General features: G+C 37.6%; 1 protein-coding gene across 4 annotated transcripts in view; it reads left to right on the top strand.

The window, feature by feature from the left end:
* The window catches only part of dmxl1 (Dmx-like 1), a 58746-nt gene extending 42150 nt beyond the window's left edge, over nt 1–16596 (top strand). For all 4 annotated transcript variants that reach the window (XM_022671103.2, XM_022671104.2, XM_022671106.2 and 1 more), the window contains 10 exons: nt 1553–1639; nt 1755–1876; nt 3265–3406; nt 3695–3755; nt 4004–4131; nt 6025–6102; nt 6235–6326; nt 6536–6588; nt 6725–6942; nt 12061–16596. In XM_022671103.2, coding sequence (XP_022526824.2) covers nt 1553–1639; nt 1755–1876; nt 3265–3406; nt 3695–3755; nt 4004–4131; nt 6025–6102; nt 6235–6326; nt 6536–6588; nt 6725–6942; nt 12061–12285 — 1206 coding nt within the window. In that variant the 3' untranslated portion in view covers nt 12286–16596. The remainder of the gene's footprint in view (nt 1–1552; nt 1640–1754; nt 1877–3264; nt 3407–3694; nt 3756–4003; nt 4132–6024; nt 6103–6234; nt 6327–6535; nt 6589–6724; nt 6943–12060) is intronic.
* The last annotated feature ends 573 nt before the right edge of the window (nt 16597–17169 follow it).

Here is a 17169-nt window from a genome sequence, read left to right as displayed (position 1 = left end):
AGTGTGATGAAGAATTGACCAAAGCACAGTGGAACAAAGTTATAAAAGGAGTCTCTGGATAATTACGCTTTGTTGCACATCTCGTTCCTCCTTTTTGTCAGATCTTGCATATCTTTTATAATCTCCGAGCTCTGTAGCTCCGTGCGAAGAGAGCAAACCGCACTTCCCAGAAGCAAACAACGCTCCCAAAATAAACATCACTCTTAGCTCCTCTGACTTGCAAATGGTGCAACAACTCTGATGTTTACTAAACGCTGACACCAAGCCAAAGACAGATCCAGCAGTGTGCTGAAATGTGTATGTTGTAGTAATATGAAAATATACACCATATTTGTGGCTTTGTCTGTTGTGTTTGAGAACATGTTTGATCTCATATCTTCTACATTAATCCGACAGAAATTTCCTTTGTAGTTGTAGTGGTGAGCTTATGCTGTAGAGATTTTCCGGTACACAATAGTGCAGGGGTCGGCAATTAGTTTTGGCCGCGGGGCAGATATTTTCCAAGCGATTACGATCAGTTTTTGGAAAATGAAGCAGGTAAGCCCAGGAAGAAAGGAAAGAATAAGTAAATAAATAAAAACACCTCTTCTCACGTGGGGATCGAACCCTATTCGTTAGAGTTGCGGTCCTTTAAACTACCGCTGTGCCGGCTAGTGAATTTAGATATAAGGGCCGCCTACTGCCTACCTGTACAATAGTGTTTACATGGATATTTACCAGATTTTATATGAAGTTACTGATCCAACATGTCCAATTAATAATGCACTCTTAAACATAAAAATAATGTTCTGTAGTAATAAGAGTATGAAGAGCATGTGAATGCACTTATTGACTGTTAATTGTGCTACAATTATTTCTAAAAAAAAAGTAAGATCTGTACTTTTAGGAATTACAGTTTTGTTTACGTAACTTAGCTTAGACCTGTAAAGCTAAGCTTAGTTAAGTGAACAAAACTGTAATTCTTAGAAAAAAATTTTATTTTAAAGTCAAACAAGTGCTAGATGTTAAACTACACAGATTTCTCTCCTGAAAACTGTTTATTTGGCCGAGTAAACTTCCGTACTGAAACTCCTGTATAAAGCTGTATAATGCTGAGTGGCTTTACTGCTCCTTACAGCCTGACTGGTAAAATTCAGTGCACTGGATTAAAATGCGCCTGATCCAACATGTCCTATTAATAATGCACTCTTAAACATAAAAATAATGTTCTGTAGTAATAAGAGTATGAAGTGCATGTGAATGCGCTTATTGACTGTTAATTGTGCTTCAATTATTTCTATAAAAAATAAAAAAAAAGACTTTAAGATATTTAAGATGATTTAATTTGCCAAAAGTAAAACATACAGACCATCAGCATTCTAACATAGAGTTCCCCTGCTCTGTGGTAATCCTACTAATTCAGATGACTGTCTTTTTACCCTGCCCCCTCGGGCCATGTGCCATGACGGTGGTTCTCATAACATGAGTTGTTGACTCTTACACAAATGTGAAGTCAGAAGTTAAATGTTAGTGCCCCAGCAAGGCCTGACGATGATGACTCTCTTTCCCACAGATTGAGGCAGATCTGGGTTACCCTGGAGGAAAAGCGCGCATCGTCCACAAGGAATCTGACATCATCACGGCTTTTGCCATCAACAAGGTGCAGGACGGAGAAAGAGACGCGGTGGCATTTTCTCATGAAATGATTTTTCTGCTTGTTAGCTTGCCAGAGAGTGTGAAATCTTGACTAATCCCTTTTTTTTTTACTTTCGCAGGCTAATCGCAACTGCTTAGTAATCGCTTCCACCCACGACATCCAGGAGCTGGATGTGTCCTCCATCCTCGCCACTCAGATACTGACGTGGATCGATGACGAGCCAGAGACAGAAGTGAAAGGGTAAGCCAGAACAACGTTTTAATCAGTGTCTTTTCAGTGTGAAAAACGCGTAGTTTTAGCACCTGCTTTCAAAAAGGGAAGGAAAAACTGCCCAAGCAAATTGAATGTACAATACAAGTCGGGGGTGGATGTGATACACTAATGAGTGCCGCAGCAGGAGCCGAAATGTTGGTTCAAATCTGCTCTTGATGACAGTCGTTATGTTTCTAGACAGGCCATGCGTTATGTGTTTCTCAAATAGAGCTACAACTTGGTGCCCATCTTTCTTTCTTTCTTTTTGTTTTTCAGTAATTATTTCACAGCCTCAGTGTGTATGAGCTTTAAAATGTTGAAAGTTACAACAGGCAGCCTCAGTATTGTTCCTGCTTTTCTCTGACCTGCGCAGTCAGTGAAATGATTAGAGATGTTCTACAAAGCTGAAGTTGGCTTCTTATTTACCAGTGTATTTTCCTTTTCAGACAAAAGCCTTGTATGTAATGCAATGGATGTATTAGAGATAATAGCTTCTCTATTGTTGCTACTCTGGGCTTGGAACACTGTTAAGTGCACTATGTGACTCTTGTGAAGTGTAGTAATTTGCAATGTAACTGAGAGCCACAGGAATGGTGGTAAAAGAAAACAAAATTTTGGAAATGAAGTTCAAGGCAAAGATTCCAAAGTTAATACATATACAGCTCTGGAAAAAATAAGACACCACTTTAAAATGAGGAGTTTCTTTGATTTTACCAAATTGAAACCCTCTGGAATATAATCAAGAGGAAGATGGATGATCACAAGCCATCAAACCAAGCAAAACTGCTTGAATGTACCAGAAGTGGCGTAAAGTTATCAAAAAGCAGTGTGTAAGACTGGTGGAGGAGAACATGCTAAGATGCATGAAAACTGTGATTAAAAACCAGGGTTATTCCACCAAATTTTGATTTCTAAACTCTTAAAACTTTATTAATATGAACTTGTTTTCTTTGCGTTATTTGAGGTCTGAAATCTCTGCATCTTTTTGGGTTTTTTTTCAGCCATTTCTGTAAATAAATGCTCCATATATATTTACAATAAAAAATGGAAACTTTAGGAAAAATGAGCAGATCAAGCAGTCCTTCTCAGCTCACTAAAAACCTGGTCAACCTCCAGTAAAATAGAATCATCTGAGTGGGTTTTGTAATGGGTGATCCTTTACAGTCAGCCCAGAGGTTCATATAATTTGGTGTCTGACCAACAAAAACTATAGAAAAAAATATAAATTGGCCTTTAGTGGTGTCTCAAAGCACCAAGCAACAAGATTTAAAAAAAAAAAAACATGATATGGCCCTTTAAGATATGACCAGGGAAGTTCTGTTCAGTCTTGTGTGCCTCATTTAGACATGTTTTGTGTCTTTTGTGTTTTATTTCAGAGGCGATGAATTCTTGGTGGTCCAAGCCCGGGATGACTTCAGCACTTTGCACGGGACAACACCCTACACTCACAGCAGCCCTGGAACTCCCATTAACATGCCCTGGTTGGGCAGCCTCCAGACAGGCAGAGGAGCTGCCATGGTGAGCCTCCAACAACCCTGCCAGCCTTTATACCTCTCTGTCTCTCCTCTGCCAGCCCATTCTCTTCTGCCTGCAAGTGGGATTTGTAATAAACCTGCTGTTTTGTATTATAATACAGTCTGGCGAGTGATGTGCCTTATGGCTGGTCACGCTTTTTTATTCATATTAATGTCTTTGCTCCTACCGTCTTTCTTGATATGTCAAACCCAATCTGATTTCATAAACGGTGTCTCCTTAAGCTATAGTTTCCTTTCAGAACTAACGCAGTAATTTCGGTCTCTTTCGCAGCTAATCAAGCGGAACATTAACAACGTGAGGAGGATGACGTCCCACCCTACCCTTCCGTACTGTAAGTGACACCAGGCCTTTCTTGATGTAATAGGATGAGAGCGAACCCCGCCAATGAGTTCCCCTCATGTGCCATGTATTGGCTAATCTTTTTCCAGTGTGAAAGACAAATCCGCTTAAATAGTCTCATTATCCTCTGTGTGCGCACATTCCGGGTTCTGGGATATTTTGGATGAAATTACATAGGCTGCTCAATAGGCAGTATTCTTCACTGAGATGTGACGGCGGGATCTTCTCTTTTGACTGCAGACCTAACCGGAGCGCAGGACGGCAGCGTGAGGATGTTCGAGTGGGGCCACTCGCAGCAGATCATCTGCTTCAGGAGCCCCGGCAACTCCAGGGTCACAAGGATTAGGTTTAACTATCAAGGAAATAAGGTAAGAAATTTGAATGTGTGGCAAATGTATAGTTTCATGTATAGACACCTGTGGGAATAATATAAATATATATATATATTCTCATAATAACTCATCTGAACTATTCCACTTAAGCTGTGTGGAAAATGCTTTGAAAATTTTGATGATATGTCCCACAGAGACAGTTAGAAATTTACTCTATCCCTTTAGTCTTATCAATGCCCATAATAATTAATTGGTGAAATTAATTAACAGTAAAACATTATTAAGTTAAATAATAAAAAGATGAATATTACATTAATATCTCATCCTCTTTCCTAACAAAATGGCTATTGCTTCTAAAGCATCTTTAACAAGGTCTATACTACACTGACGTGCCAAAAGTAATGGGATGGCAGTATGATCAGAAATTGTTACTTTAGAAGACAGCTTGGGAACTCCCACACTTGTATACATTGTATGGTGTTTTCCTGTGAGTAAGGGGTGAGGTACTTCTGTTATCAATTGGGATGAACTCAAACTAAAAATCTTTGCTCAAAATCAAACAAAATTAAACATGTAAAAATAATGAACATGTTTCATAATAAACAGTCTTTTATTTAATTCCAATTCCAAATTTAAACTTAAAATCTATTCTCATAATAACTCATCTGAACCATTCCACTTAAGCTGTGTGGAAAATGCTTTGACATTTTTGATGATATGTCCCACAGAGACAGTAAGAAATTTACTCTATCCTTTAAGTCTTATCAATGCCCATAATAATTAATGGGTAAAATTAATTAACACTAAAAAGTTATTAAGTTAAATTATAAAAAGATTATTTTTACATTAAACATCTCATCCAATTTTGCAATTAGGTCTTTTTCCTAACAAAATGGCTATTGCTTCTGAAGCATTGTTCAACAAGGTCTATACTACACTGACATGCTAAAAGTCATGGGATGGCAGTATGAATTAAGTGTTACACAAGTAGACGGCTTGGGAACTTCCACACTTGTATACATTGCATGGTGTTTTCCTGTGAGTGAGGAGTGAGGTACTTCTGTTATCAATTGGGATGCGCTAAAACTAAAAGTCTTTGCTTGAAATCAAACAAAATTAAACATTTAAACATAACAAACATGTTTCATAACAGGTTTTCAGATATTTAGCAACTTTTTTTTGCCATTTTCAAAATTTAAACTTGATTTTCAATGGAAAGACATTTGCAAAACTACAATTAAAATTAAGTATTGAACACTAAACAGTTTTAACATCACAGCAGACAAACCAACAAAGCACAGTATTGTTCTATATCATATACATCTCTGGAAAAAATAAGAGACCACTTCAGTTTTTGAATCAGTTTGTCTGATTTTGCTATTTATAAGTATATGTTTGAGTAAAATGAACATTGTTTCATTGTATAAACTACAGACATTTCTCCCAAATTCCAAATAAAAATATGTCATTTAGAGCATTTATTTGCAGAAAATGAGAAATGGCTGAAATAAAAAAAATGATTGCAAATAATGCAAAAAAAAGGTTTATATTCATAAAGTTTTAATAGTTTAGAAATCACTATTTGGTGGAATAACCCTGGTTTTTAATCACCGTTTTTATGCATCTTGGCATGTTCTCCTCCACCAGTCTTACACACTGCTTTTGGATAACTTTATGCCTTCACTCCTGGTGCAAAAATTCAAGCAATTCAGCTTGGTTTGATGGAATGTGATCATCCATCTTCCTCTTGATTATATTGCAGAGGTTTTTAATTCCTTTTTTTTTTTTTTTTACAGAGCTGTATATTTACGCTTTTTACATATTTTCAGCTTTTTTTTCCCATTTTGGACGAATAATTTTAGTTGAGTATTCAGTTTATCCTTATTTATCACTAACGTCTGTTTTTGTTTCTTCCCCCTCCTACTCCAGTTTGGTATTGTTGATGCAGATGGAGCACTCAGTCTCTGGCAGACGAACACTTCGGGGAACACACAGAAACCATACCTGGTAAATGAAGTGCCATAATTTCCATTATTCTGTTGAGTAAAAAAATCAATTCAGTTTTTTTTATTATTATTAATTCATTAATTAATTATGTAGCTTTAAAACTTAATGTTTGTTCTTTTCCCCTCTCTATAGACTTTGCAGTGCCATAATAAAACAGCTCACGACTTTGTGTTTGTGGGTTCCTCTTCCCTCATTGCCACTGCTGGCATCTCCACTGACAACAGGTACACCCTGTACGACAGGGCACAGCGACTTTTCACCCACAGGCCCCAAGATCACACCTTCACACTGCTGTTTTCTTTTACTCTCTGACCAGCTGAAAAAAAGAATTCCTTCAACACCATGTTACTTTTTTTTTTCCAATTCAGCAGGATAACAAAGAAACTATTTCTTTTGTCTTTCTCTCTCTCTCTCTCTCCATCTCTATCCACAGAAATGTGTGTTTGTGGGATACACTGGTGCCTCCAACCAGCAGCTTGGTTCACGGTGAGTTAAGTGCCGTGCATCTTCTTCATTATACAAACAACACACACTTATATATTTGCGCAAACACACAGAGTCCCATCTGTCGACATAAATCAAGCTCGGAAACCTCACATGACACACGTCTGCATGATTACAGGCTTCAGCTGCCATGAGTCCGGCGCCACTGTGCTGGCTCTAGCTTCCAAGCAGCAGCTCCTGATCAGCGGCGGGAGGAAGGGCTGGATCAGTGTGCTGGATCTCACCCAAAAGCTCCAGCGCCAGAGCTTCCAGGCCCACGACTCGCCCGTCAAAGCCCTGGCTGTGGACTCCACCGAAGGCTGCTTTATCAGCGGCTCATCCGAAGGCAACATAAAGGTAAGAAAGGAAGCTGTTAAAGCTCAGCTGAGCTGAGTGGGGATGAGCTGTTTTTTATGTACATATATTTATTTTTAGTGTACAGGCATTGGGTGTTCTTTCACAGACAGGTGTTCATTAAAATCAATTGCTCTGAGATCTACTGTGCTTGTTGTGCCTTTTATAGACCGTTTGATCTACATCTAAGAGATGAAATTTAATTTTTAAGATCCATCTTTTACTTAGGATGCTTGATTGTGGGATTTTGGAAAAAAAAGACTCAGAAGCTTTGAACATCCGCTGCTACCATAAACTGTACACACACTGTACCAGCCATTCGTTATAACGATTAAAGTGATTATAGCATAAATTCATATTCTATGGGGCATAACAATCTGTAAAACAGTAATGGTGGATAAGTCGATGAGTAAACGCCATTCTGTCCAAAAATATTCTCTTCACTGGTGATGACTTTTTGTGATAATGACTCTAGTGCTAATGGACATTATAAAGACCATAGGTGGAGCCAGGCTCGCTTGGTCATTTGGTAGGCCTGCCCTGATTACCTAATTCAAGTCTCTCAGACTGCCTTCATTGAGTTTAACAGTGCAGCTTAAAAAAAGAATCAGAAACAAACATTACCAAGATTTTCCATTAAATGTAATATTTCGAAAATAAAAGTATATTTCATTACCAAACTGTTAACATTTCCATCAGATTACAGTACTCTGTTTGCTGCTGAGACTAACTGAAGCTACTACAGTCCTTTAGCTACTATGTTCTGTGAGAAACAAAATATGGACTCTTTACTATTTGGGTCCAGCACATCAAACTACTAATACTAGCTAGCAATTTACCATATTTTTCGCACTAAGGCGCACTTTAAATCTTTTAATTTTCCCCAAAATTCTCAGTACACCTTTTAATCCAGAGCGCCTTATGAACAAATTCTATCAGTTAGGTTGTAGGGAGCAGTAAAGCCATTCCGCTGAGGTACAGCGTTATACAGGAGTTTTAGATTAGTTCTTCAGCACGGGGGCTGGGGTTGGAGTAGTATTAGCATTAGCCGCTAACCTCTGTTTTGACCTCAGGAGGTGATTATCATCGGCCTGTAGCCTGCTGTTAACCTTGGCTAGCACTGCGGGAGCAGCATTAGCATTACCCACTAACCACGCTAGCTCTTTCGCTTTTCAGAGGGGAGTATATTGGATGGTAGCCTGTATGTTTACCGTGTTAAAACAAGCTACGTGGGACGAACCACTAGCTAATTTCACCATGACTTACTGGAACACTCAGGGTTCCTTAGTGTAACGCTGTCGGCGGTTAGCAGCTAATGCTCCAGCCTTAGTGTTGGAGAAATTTAGGAATTTAAGCTTACTGTAAATAAACAGAAGCACTCTACTCACTCAAATAAACAGTTTTTAGGAGAGAAATCTGTGTAGATTTACATTCCAGAGTTAGTTTGACTTTAAAGAAGTCTTTTTTTTATTACAGTTTTGTTTAGTAAGCTTATCTTTACTTAACTTAGTGAGCTACCCCCACAACCACCCACCAACGAGACCTGCTGAATTAGACGTTTTTTTATAGTGTCTCTTAAAATGTGCCTTATTATCCAGTCCACCTTGTGTATAAAATAGACCAGAAAATAGACAATCATCGAGAGTGCGCCTTACAGTACGAAAAATACACTATGCTAACAACAAACTTGCAAAAACCTTCATACAGATTGTTTGTTAATGCAACAAGCAGCACAAACAGCCACCAGAGGATCCGGACCTGCTATGGCTTCACTTTTGAGAGACATTGATCTGTCTCAAATCACATATAGTGCCAGCAAAGACCAGAGCACATAATTTCCATCTCCTAAACCCTCCATTGACCCCTCTTTCTCACTGTCAGCCTCTCCTTTCATGTGAAGGGGTGGGTGGGGATGTTTTACTGTCGTGGGCTGTGTCCACCTAACACCATCCTTCCTCATTCTAGAGGTCAGGCCTTCAGGCATGTGCCGTTCTCTTGTTGTTACCCCACATGCACTAGCCTTGTGATGAATATGCCGAAAGAGAGCTCATCTGACCCCATCTTATTTTTCCCACTTCTCTGTAGATCAGTGCCTGTGATTTATTACACACAGATCTCTGAACTGTGCTCTAGTCTTTCTATTAAGCGGTTTATACACTGAAGCCCAGCTACTGTATAATTATCCCTTTCTGTGTTGTTGTGGAGGGACTGGTCTTACTGAAACAGACTGAGAATGTCAAAGCAGGGTTACCTGAGCAACAGTTGCTCCTCTGTTTTTATTTACACCGATACATGAGCATCACACTCAGTGAGTACATGTTTTTCACCACAATATCCAATCTTCCATAGATCTCAGTACATCTAAATATATATATCTAGATATCTTAATCTAATATACACTGCCTTTCCAGAAAAAAAAGTTGGCACTTGCATTTTACTAAGTAAATGATGTGGTGTTGCTGCTGCAGTTGTTCAGGTCTAGGTTCAGCAACAGTATGTGCTGAAAGAATAAGGTCAGCTGACTCTACCTGAATATACTGAATATAGACCAGGTTATTCCATCAATGGATTTTGGAATTCTTCCCTGATGCAATACACAAGAATATTCCAAGATGACAGTGTCAGGATTCATGGGCCTGGAATTGTGAAAGAGTTCTGGGTTCAGGGAGCATGAGATCATCATTTTCACACATGGATTGAGAGAGTTCACCACAGAGTCCAGACCTTAACTTCATTGAGAATCTTTGGGATGTGCTGGATGGAGAAGAGAGGCTTTGTGCAGTGGTCAGACTCTGCCATCATCAATGCTGCTGCAAGATCTTGGCGAAAAATTAATGCAACACTGGATTGAAATAAATCTTGTGACATTGCAGAAGCTTATCAAAACAATGCCACAGTGAATGCATGCCGCCATCAAAACTAAAGGCGGTCCGACAAAATATTAGTGTGTGTGACCTAGGTTTTCATTCTGCAGGTTTTTTTATTCATAGTGTGGTTTGTTTGGGCACATTTTGAAGTGCACCAACAAACAAGAATTCTAGCTGTTTATTGGCCAGAGCTGTCTAGATGGGAGCAAATAATTAAATACAGGAAGAAGGTCCTGTGTTCTGCACTAAAGAATATTTCTGTGCAGTTTGACACGGAGCAAGGGCACCGATGGCATTTATAAACAACTTTTATAATTATCTGGGCATTATACCAGTTCAAACAGCACTTGCAGAGCTCTATAGCTAAAGTGCTATGTTCACACCCGTCCAAAAATTCACAACAGTAAAAAAAAATTGGAATTTACCAGACTAAAAATGTGCAACTTTTATTATCAGTATTAAAGAAGTGGTTAAAACTAACACTGATCGATCTAAACAGATATTAACACTTTCCTTTAATATAAGACACTAAGACCTTACTTGCAGCTAAGTCAAGCCAAGTCAAATGGCTCACGTTTCATCCCAACCTTATTCCATTGCTTCAAGGTCCAATTCAGGTGTTGGACCAGGGTTATAATTTTAAAGATTTTCTGACCCAGTTGTCCGGACCTAACAATTTAACCCTGGTCAGTTAAATTGTCTTTCAAAAATCACCGTTCCTGCCATTTCTCCCCCATTTAACACTACCCATGAGAACTGACTGCTACCATCTAACGCATACCCTGACCAGAGGTGTCAAGAAACGAGGTGGAAATACTTTGTTTCTTTACTTAAGTAGAAATGTTGGTTATCTATACTTTAATGTAGTAAATATTTGTTTAGACAACTTTTTATTTCTACTTTTTAAAGACAAAAAACAAGTTAAAAAAACATATATTTTAAGAATACACTACTGAGACAAAATTAAAGTTATTATTGCATACAAAATTTTGCACACCCCTAACTGAGATATTAAAAAATAGAAGAATTTCATCAGATTGGTAACAAAAGTAAATTTTCCAGGAAGTTATGATACTAAGGTATGATGTGATAATGAGGGGTGAGTGATACGGCACGATATTTTAGGGCAGGGGTATTTAATTAGAATTCAGTTTGGTCCAGTTAGAGAAAATGTCATCAGGCTATGGTCCGGACCGTCACCAATGTTAATTTGTGTAATAATTCAGTTTTTTATTCTGTTTACTGAAGAAGGCTATAGTAGTTCTGTCAGTGTTTTATCAACAACTGAAAGACAAAACAAATGACACATACTAGTATATTTCAACAATGTTTATTGTTTTAAATAGGCCTGTCACAATAATTACATTATCAACCTATCATAAAATAAATAGAAACACCCTCAATAATTTAAAATATCAAGTCTAATAATGTAAATCTCTATGTTCACTTTGTTTCAAAATGCTATATTTATTCTATTTGATTTTATTTCTATTAGATTTAGGCCTGCCTGTCATAATAATAATTACATGAATGATAAATCGTACAATATGTGGAGAAATGTTTGCTGAACTTGACCAAAATATCAGCTTTAAAAAAAAAAAAACAGTAGTTTTATTTTATTTAATATTATTACTGTATCAGACTTTATTATGTTGTGGGTAAAACTGATGGGGGAGTTGACAGGGTTGTTTTGGGAGTAAAGAGAGAGCGCGCCTGAAAGCTCGGGAGTTTTTTTCTTGCTGAGGAGTTCTGATCAGGTGGAGTAAAGTGCACTATTTTGCACTCATGTCTCGGTAAAGCTTACTGCGCTGTAAAGCACGTAAACCATAAAGACAATAAACGTTCCGCCGCTTTAAATGAACACGGTCAGAATTAAATCCTTCTCAGTAGTTTGGGTTTGGGTCCGGATTGGACAACGTCTGGGTCCGGACCCGGACCGCGGTCCGCCTATTAGTAACCCTTGTTTTAGGGTATAATATTGTTCACGATATTCAAAAATGTTGGCGATATTATTGAGTACGATACGATATGGCACACCCCCCCACTAGTATCTACACTTACCCGAGTAATAAATGGAATAATTTTGACACTTTTGTCGCAGGCCTTGCTTTAACATGTTGAGCTGTTCTGGGGGGTCAGCAATAATCATTTTATTTATAGCAAGTAATTATAATATTCTGGCTTGTTCTGGCTACAAATTGTATAAACCAGTGTTAATATAATGTGTTTATGTGCTTTTCACTTGTGTATAAAGGTATGGAGCATGTCCACCCAGTCCCTGTTGCACACTTTCCCGAACGAGCACGCCCGGCAGTCTCTCTTCCGGAACCTCGGCACGGGCGTCATGCAGATCGAGACGGCGCCGGGCAATCACATCTTCTCCTGCGGGGCTGACGGAACCATGAAGATGCGGGTTCTCCCAGACTGTTTGAGCGCGTACAGCAACAATGTGAAGAACGACGTCAAGTTCATCATGTAGCACATTCATTCATTCATTCATTCATTCATTCTCAAGCTTGGAGCCAACTTTTGCACATGGTAAGATGAGCAATATGAAGCACTGGCATGAAGGGGTTGGGATTTGAAGACATAGCAAGCTCAACTCTTGGAACACTGAGCGGTCATTGTCTTGGAAATCTCAACGACTGAGTAATACAGGAACTGAATTATTGTTGATGAACTTTACAAAAAAAAAAAAGAAGAAGAAAAAAACCCTTCTGTATCCGCTGAACCTGGATCAAAGCTAGAATCCTTATATTTAAGCACAGTATAGAAAACATTCCCCTTCTTCCCCGTTTTTAAATATATTAAAAACGTAAAAATCACACTCAAACATATATAACAGAAGTAAGCCTTAAATAATCACTATTGCTAAGCAGTGTTGTGATTGTGGTCTAGACTAAATTATTATTATTAATAGTGATAAGTGTCCTTATATTTATACCTAAAACACATCAGACTTGAACCTCAGAAGTGACATCAGATCATAGACTTACTTAATGGTTCAAGTGAGGTTTGTGAACTCGTTCTCTCGTTTTCTGTGGCTTAAAACTTTGTGGCCCTCCTTCCATTTAACTTAAGCGTGCTAGTTTCTACTTGTATCCCTTACAGTGGTATGAGCAAGGTATTGTGTATTACTAAGATAAACAGTATTTAGATAGCTGTGGCCTCAGTGCCACTGCACTTTCTGAGCTTGTGTGCAGTCATTATGTATTTCAACATAGGCAATCATATGTTTTGAGGATTATAAGTCTTTTCTTGAAGAAAAAATATATAAAGACATAATGATTATACACTCTATTTGTAGGCAGCATTATCTGAGGTGCAGCATTTTCTAATCCTGATCCTGCGGTGGCCGAGTACTGCACATTTTCTGTTTTTACACTGCTTCAAAATGCTTATTTTTACCTACAGATGAAGGGCTTTTGGAACAACTAGTGAGTTTATATAGGGTGCTCCTATACCTCTACGTTCAGGATCTTCAGCAATTAAAATAGCTGGCATACAAGGTATCAAAAAAAACGAGGGTCGCGACCAAAGGACCAAAATTTGGTCACTGATAACACTACATGTCGCTACTTCACGACATATGTGTCTACTGTAACTGTAGAGTAACCCTTACTTGTAAAAAGAAATAAAATAAATCTGAAGCTATTCTGTTACACGCATTCTTCTGCATGATGCACATGCACACAAAGAGGAGTCTAATTCTGGCAGGGGGACAGAATTCTACACAACACCTGGACAGGCTTCTCAATCGATGCTTCAATACTGTGTATTGAACACGAAACAAAGTTTGGTCTGAAACCAAAACAGCAGGTGCGAAAGGTTAGAATAAATTTTTTGGTTGATTTAGACTTTCTGACCAATTCTAAAAAGCTGAGGCAGGCTGTCGTCACTCATTAAACAATAGAAGAAGAAAAAGAACCTATGTTGTGCCGAAATTCTTATCACATAAGCGCATGTGCCCATCATATTCCATTGGTGATTCCTGTATCTACTGTTACTGTGGATTAATCCTTATTTATAAACAGAAATGAAAGGAATCTCAGGTTGTCTGTTGCACTCATTCTGCTGTACGAAGCACGTGCACTCGAAAGGAATTAAATTCTGTCAGGGAGGCAGAATTCAGCTCAACACCTGGAAAATGTAAAGTACAGAGAGGTGCAGCCCACGTAGTTCATGAGGAGCTCCCTAGTAAGTCCACTAAACTGCAGTGTGAATGCAAAACAAACTGGACCAAATGTACAGTAAACATTTTAACAAGAATATGAACCTTGGTTCAGGCTTTGGTCCAGATTTTCAGGTGTGAAAACACACCCTGACGTGTGCAGTGCAGAGGTGCCCAAGGACCAGGATTGATAAACACTGCTCTATAATAAGAAGGTTAACGTTCTCAAAGCACTTTGTTTCAGTAGAGATAAGCCACAGAAATATAGATATATATATATTTTTTTTCTGCGTGCTAAACTGGAAACCATTGGAAATCATTCCATTATAATAATAATAAAAAAGAAGCCTCCAGTGACTATATTTTGCAGATTTTGATCTTGGGTGATGAATAACTGTCTCTAGACTTGTTTGTGTGAAGGAGGTTCTTCAGTGTCAGTTGTAGAGAGCCACAGCACAGTACAGATCATTTTCTCTGTATCAGTTTCTCAGTAGTTATTAAGCCCATTCATGAGTTTGATCAGGTGAGTTTGCTTAGAGAGAATGTGATGCTGCATTCAATCTACTTCTGGATTTGGATGTCGAAGCTAGGCATGATGTAATACCTGAAATTGACGGAAGTTCAGTTAAATAGTTAAAACAGCAGTTCCAATAATAACCATATAATGACAATCAATTATGCTTCGTTAAAAAAAAAAAAAATTGGACAATTCTGCTCACGTTAAAAATGGTTTAGACTTTTATTTCTTTATTCATAAAGGAACTACAAATAACATGGTAAACCAAACGGGAGAAATGCCTGATATATAGTTATTTGTTGTCGGGCTGCAACTAACGATTATCTTGGTGTTTCACTATTCTGCCAATTATTTCTCCAATTAGTCAACGATTATTTCTCCCATTCCCTCCATATTTGCTTGCTGTGGGTACGGCTCCTGTTTCTATCTGATAGAAACAACTTAATATGAGATTTAAGTGCCGTAGAAAGGTCCAGAACATTTAAATGCCATTTAAATGTGTAAAGTGCTGCTATTTAGTGAGGAAATGTGTAATCTGTTGTGTTTCTGTCCACAGTAATTTGTGTAGTGCTAAAACGTTTAGTTGACAATGAACATTTGGATTAGAAACATTTTTATAATTGATATTGTTGATTATATCGACTAATCGTTGCAGCCCTAATTTGTTGAATTGGCTTAATTTGTAGCCAGTGTTTTATGGTGAATCCGGACAAAATATGACCCTGGTTAGCAAATTGCCAATAACAGCTAATCAGCTGCATTATACGATATTTTTCACAGCCGAACACCATGCCTTTATGTCCACAGATGACTGATTTAACGAGGCAGAAATAGATAATAGTCTGTATAGTACTACAGCCATGTAGACTTGTGGGTGTTCCAGTTGATATTTCCTACCTAAAATTCAGAAATGCCGACATCCTACATCCAAACAGAATGCAGCATTAAACTGTGCTGTGGCTCTCTAGAAATCTGATCTGAGTGAGTCCGTAACTGAAGTGAGTAATGTCCCGTCTCTCTGTCATGCTGCCAAAGTCAAGCGCTCATCACTTCTATGCCTTTTAGTTTCTCATTTTACAACTTCTTCTTTGAAGTGAAGGTAACGGGTACATATTGATGGCCCATGGTGAAGTAGATAGACTGATATTATATCAGCCTTATGGTTTATGAGGACTGATTTGCAGTCAGCCTTCTTGCACAAGAATCAAACTTAAGAGCTGTAAAAAATGTATATTAGCTTTATTTTGGGGACGTGACGATGGAGAAGAGTGTGAAATTATTTTATTGCCTATGTAATATAGAAGCAGAGTATCTTAAGAACCTAATTAACTGCAATCCATACAACAAAAAAAAAACTTACCACAAGGAATATTTATATCATATATATATTTATATATTGTTGCTGTCCAAAGAAAAACAATCTCCATTTACGACATCATTTGACCAGAGCAGCTGTCCTTTACATTGTGTCAAATTTCATCATAAATGGACCAATGGAAATGCTCCGAAATTACTTTGAAAAAAAACCAAGATGATGTTTTTCTTCTGTAAAAAAGTTTTTTTTTTTTTTTTTTGGAGATACTTTTTTTGGACAGTGACTACATTCACATTAGCCCTTTGAAAAAAAAGTACAGTTTAGTGTACTCATTTTTTTTGTTGTTTGTTAGAGTCTAACCAAATATAACTTATTTGATCAGACTTGGTTGTGGTATTTCACCCTCTTTTTTTTTTTTTTTTGTTAGCCATTGCTATGAGATTGACCCCATGCACAACCTTTGCACACCTGGTGTCATTCATGTTGTAGGTACATTTTAAACTTTAAACTTAGTAGTAGAAATATCTCCATTAGGATTTGTTTTCTTCTTTATTTAAATGATGGAGAAACCAATTACTTAACTATGGTTCTGTCATTTCCTTAACAAGGTGGAAATAAGGAATCAACAGTAGTTGTAATGTGTAGCTACTTAAGCATTCTCTCTAATCTCTGAAATGTGAATATACACAAGCAGATCTAATTTTATAATAAGTATAAAAAATATTGTAAATTGGACTATGTAATATACATCTAATGTAATGGTATAATAAATCAACTTGATGCAACATTTAGTTGTGTGTGTCTGTGTGTGTACACATGTAGGTATGTCATGATACCAATACTTTAGTAGCAATCTGATACAGAAGTTCTAAAAATATGACATTACTTGCTGTGTATGTTACATAAAGGAAATAGAACTACTCCAGCCATCATAGATAACCCTTTATTAACAGGGTTCATACACTTTTTTCCATGCCTTCAAGGTTAATTTTCATGACCATACAATTTTAAAAACATCAGTGCAGACATGGAAAATAAAAGCTAAAATTAACTTAAATTATAATCTAAATTGATTATAGAAATGTTAATAATAAAATGTGTGTCAAATCCTGAGAGCGCCATTGTGTAGAGCTAAATTACTGAATTTACTCTGAGCTGACGTATTTGTTAGCTCAAACTAGATTTACCTCCATCGATAAATGGGAACACAAAGACTTGTAGACCAGATTTCCATGACTTTTTCCTAAATTTTCTGGGTATTTTTATTTTTCCAAAATTATCCAGGCCTGGAAAATGCTATTTTCCAGATTTTCCATGACCGTACAAACCATACTAAATGCTCCAGCCCTTTCTTATTTTT

Source organism: Astyanax mexicanus, chromosome 12 (genome assembly GCF_023375975.1).
Source record: "Astyanax mexicanus isolate ESR-SI-001 chromosome 12, AstMex3_surface, whole genome shotgun sequence".
Classification (NCBI taxonomy): Eukaryota; Metazoa; Chordata; class Actinopteri; order Characiformes; family Acestrorhamphidae; genus Astyanax; species Astyanax mexicanus.
This window is presented reverse-complemented; position numbering and strand designations above follow the sequence as displayed.